The sequence below is a fragment of the Mesoplodon densirostris genome, chromosome 9, assembly GCF_025265405.1.
Source record: "Mesoplodon densirostris isolate mMesDen1 chromosome 9, mMesDen1 primary haplotype, whole genome shotgun sequence".
Taxonomy (NCBI): Eukaryota; Metazoa; Chordata; class Mammalia; order Artiodactyla; family Ziphiidae; genus Mesoplodon; species Mesoplodon densirostris.
Genome location: NC_082669.1, coordinates 107600657 through 107602256, shown reverse-complemented (window position 1 = coordinate 107602256; position 1600 = coordinate 107600657). Strand labels below are relative to the sequence as shown.

Below are 1600 nucleotides of genomic sequence, written 5' to 3'. Positions count from 1 at the left end.
ATGTCAAGCTTGACTGGAGGGGGCAATGCCTTCATAAGGTCTCCTGAGGGTCACGTGAGTGAGACGGCTCTCCTATCACTCGGAACAGAGATCCGAACCTGACCTCCTCGTGTGCATTCATTTCTCTCAGAACCGTTCCTTTCTCCCCCTGACACCCCGTGCTCCGTTCCCTACAACCATGTATCTTGTATTAGTAAATATTTCACATGTGCTAAACCAGGGGTTTGTGGAGTCATAATTAATAAAACCCTAAGCAAGTGATTCCTAAGAGTTAAAAATGTAAGCACTGGAGCATATTTGCAGAAGAGTTACTTTTGAGGGTGAAGGGGGCAGATCAAAAGGTTTGGCTCTCGACTTGGCCGTCGAGAGCTCTGGCCAGCGTGCGGGGATGGGCGGGTCCCTGGGCCGGGCGGCTGCGGTTCTGCTCCGCTGGGGGCGCGGCGCGGGCGGCGGCCTGCGGGGCCTGGGCGTGCGGGCGGCGAGCTTGGGCGGCAGCGGCTCGTCGGGGCACCTGGCCGCGCTGGTCCTAAAGGGGACTCCGGAGCAGCCCCAGTGCGGCTTCAGCAACGCCGTGGTGCAGATCCTGCGGCTGCACGGCGTCCGCGACTACGCGGCCTACAACGTGCTGGACGACCCCCAGCTCCGGCAAGGTCAGAGCCGGCTGGGGGCGGGGGCGGGGGCGGGGGCGGGGCTGGGGGGCGACCGGCCGAGGTCACTCTGTGGGGTCGAGGGTCTGTCGGGCAAGGTCCGTCCGGGGGCTCGAGGGGAGTTCAGACACAAGCTTCCACACGGGTCTGGGGTGGGGGCCTGATCGACTCGAACTGGATCTCGAGGATCTGGACCTCTGGGCCAACTTGGGCAATGGAGTAAGTCCCAGCTGTTCCCCGGTCCTCATTCTGAGCTGAAAAAGGCATTTCGGGGCCAGTGCCCTTCGGCTGAATCCAAGGAGCGTGGTCAGCAGCCTGACTCCCTGCTCTGCAGGGCTGGGGAAGTGGGCAGAGAGGGATACAGGAAGAGCCATTAAGAGGTAGGCACTTCGGGGACACTTGGAGGGGCTGTCTCGTGGATAAGGAGAGGTGCTGTTGATGGCGGGGGGAGGGTCGAGGTTGCCCTTGTCTGAGGCTAGGGGCTCAGAGGCTGGCCCGTCGTGCCTTGAGGCTCGGGGTGTCAGGGACCGTTCTCTGTTGCTGCTACAGGAGCGGTTGGCACAGCTTTTGGACAGGTCTTAGTTGGGATCTGGTGTGGGAGAAAAAGACGTGAAATTTATTTTTAGATACTCAAGGATGGGGGAGATTTGTGGTGGCGAGGGATTGGAGAGGCTTGTGGGGAGAGGGACGAGGCCCTAGCTCACTCAAGCTTGGAGCTCCAGGAGCCAGTCAGGGTCTGGGGCAGACCCAGTAGTGTCTGTGACTTTTCAGTGGCCCAGAGGGGAGGGTGGAGGGCCCTGACAGTTAACTAGCATCTTTTCTGATGAGCACCTTGCTGAGAACCTTACCTGCATTCTTCTATTTTATCTTAGTGGGGGAGGAGAGAGAGGCCAGAACACCCGGGTCTGCTCCTTGGCTGGGGTGGGTGGGGTTGGTGGAGGCATGGGGGGACC

At 60.3% G+C, this 1600-nt stretch overlaps 1 protein-coding gene across 1 annotated transcript; it reads left to right on the top strand.

Moving 5' to 3' along the window:
- The first annotated feature begins 388 nt into the window (after positions 1–388).
- LOC132495839 (glutaredoxin-related protein 5, mitochondrial-like) lies at positions 389–811 on the top strand. Its single transcript, XM_060107756.1, has one exon. It carries the CDS (start codon positions 389–391, stop codon positions 809–811), a length of 423 nt encoding a protein of 140 aa, XP_059963739.1.
- The last annotated feature ends 789 nt before the right edge of the window (positions 812–1600 follow it).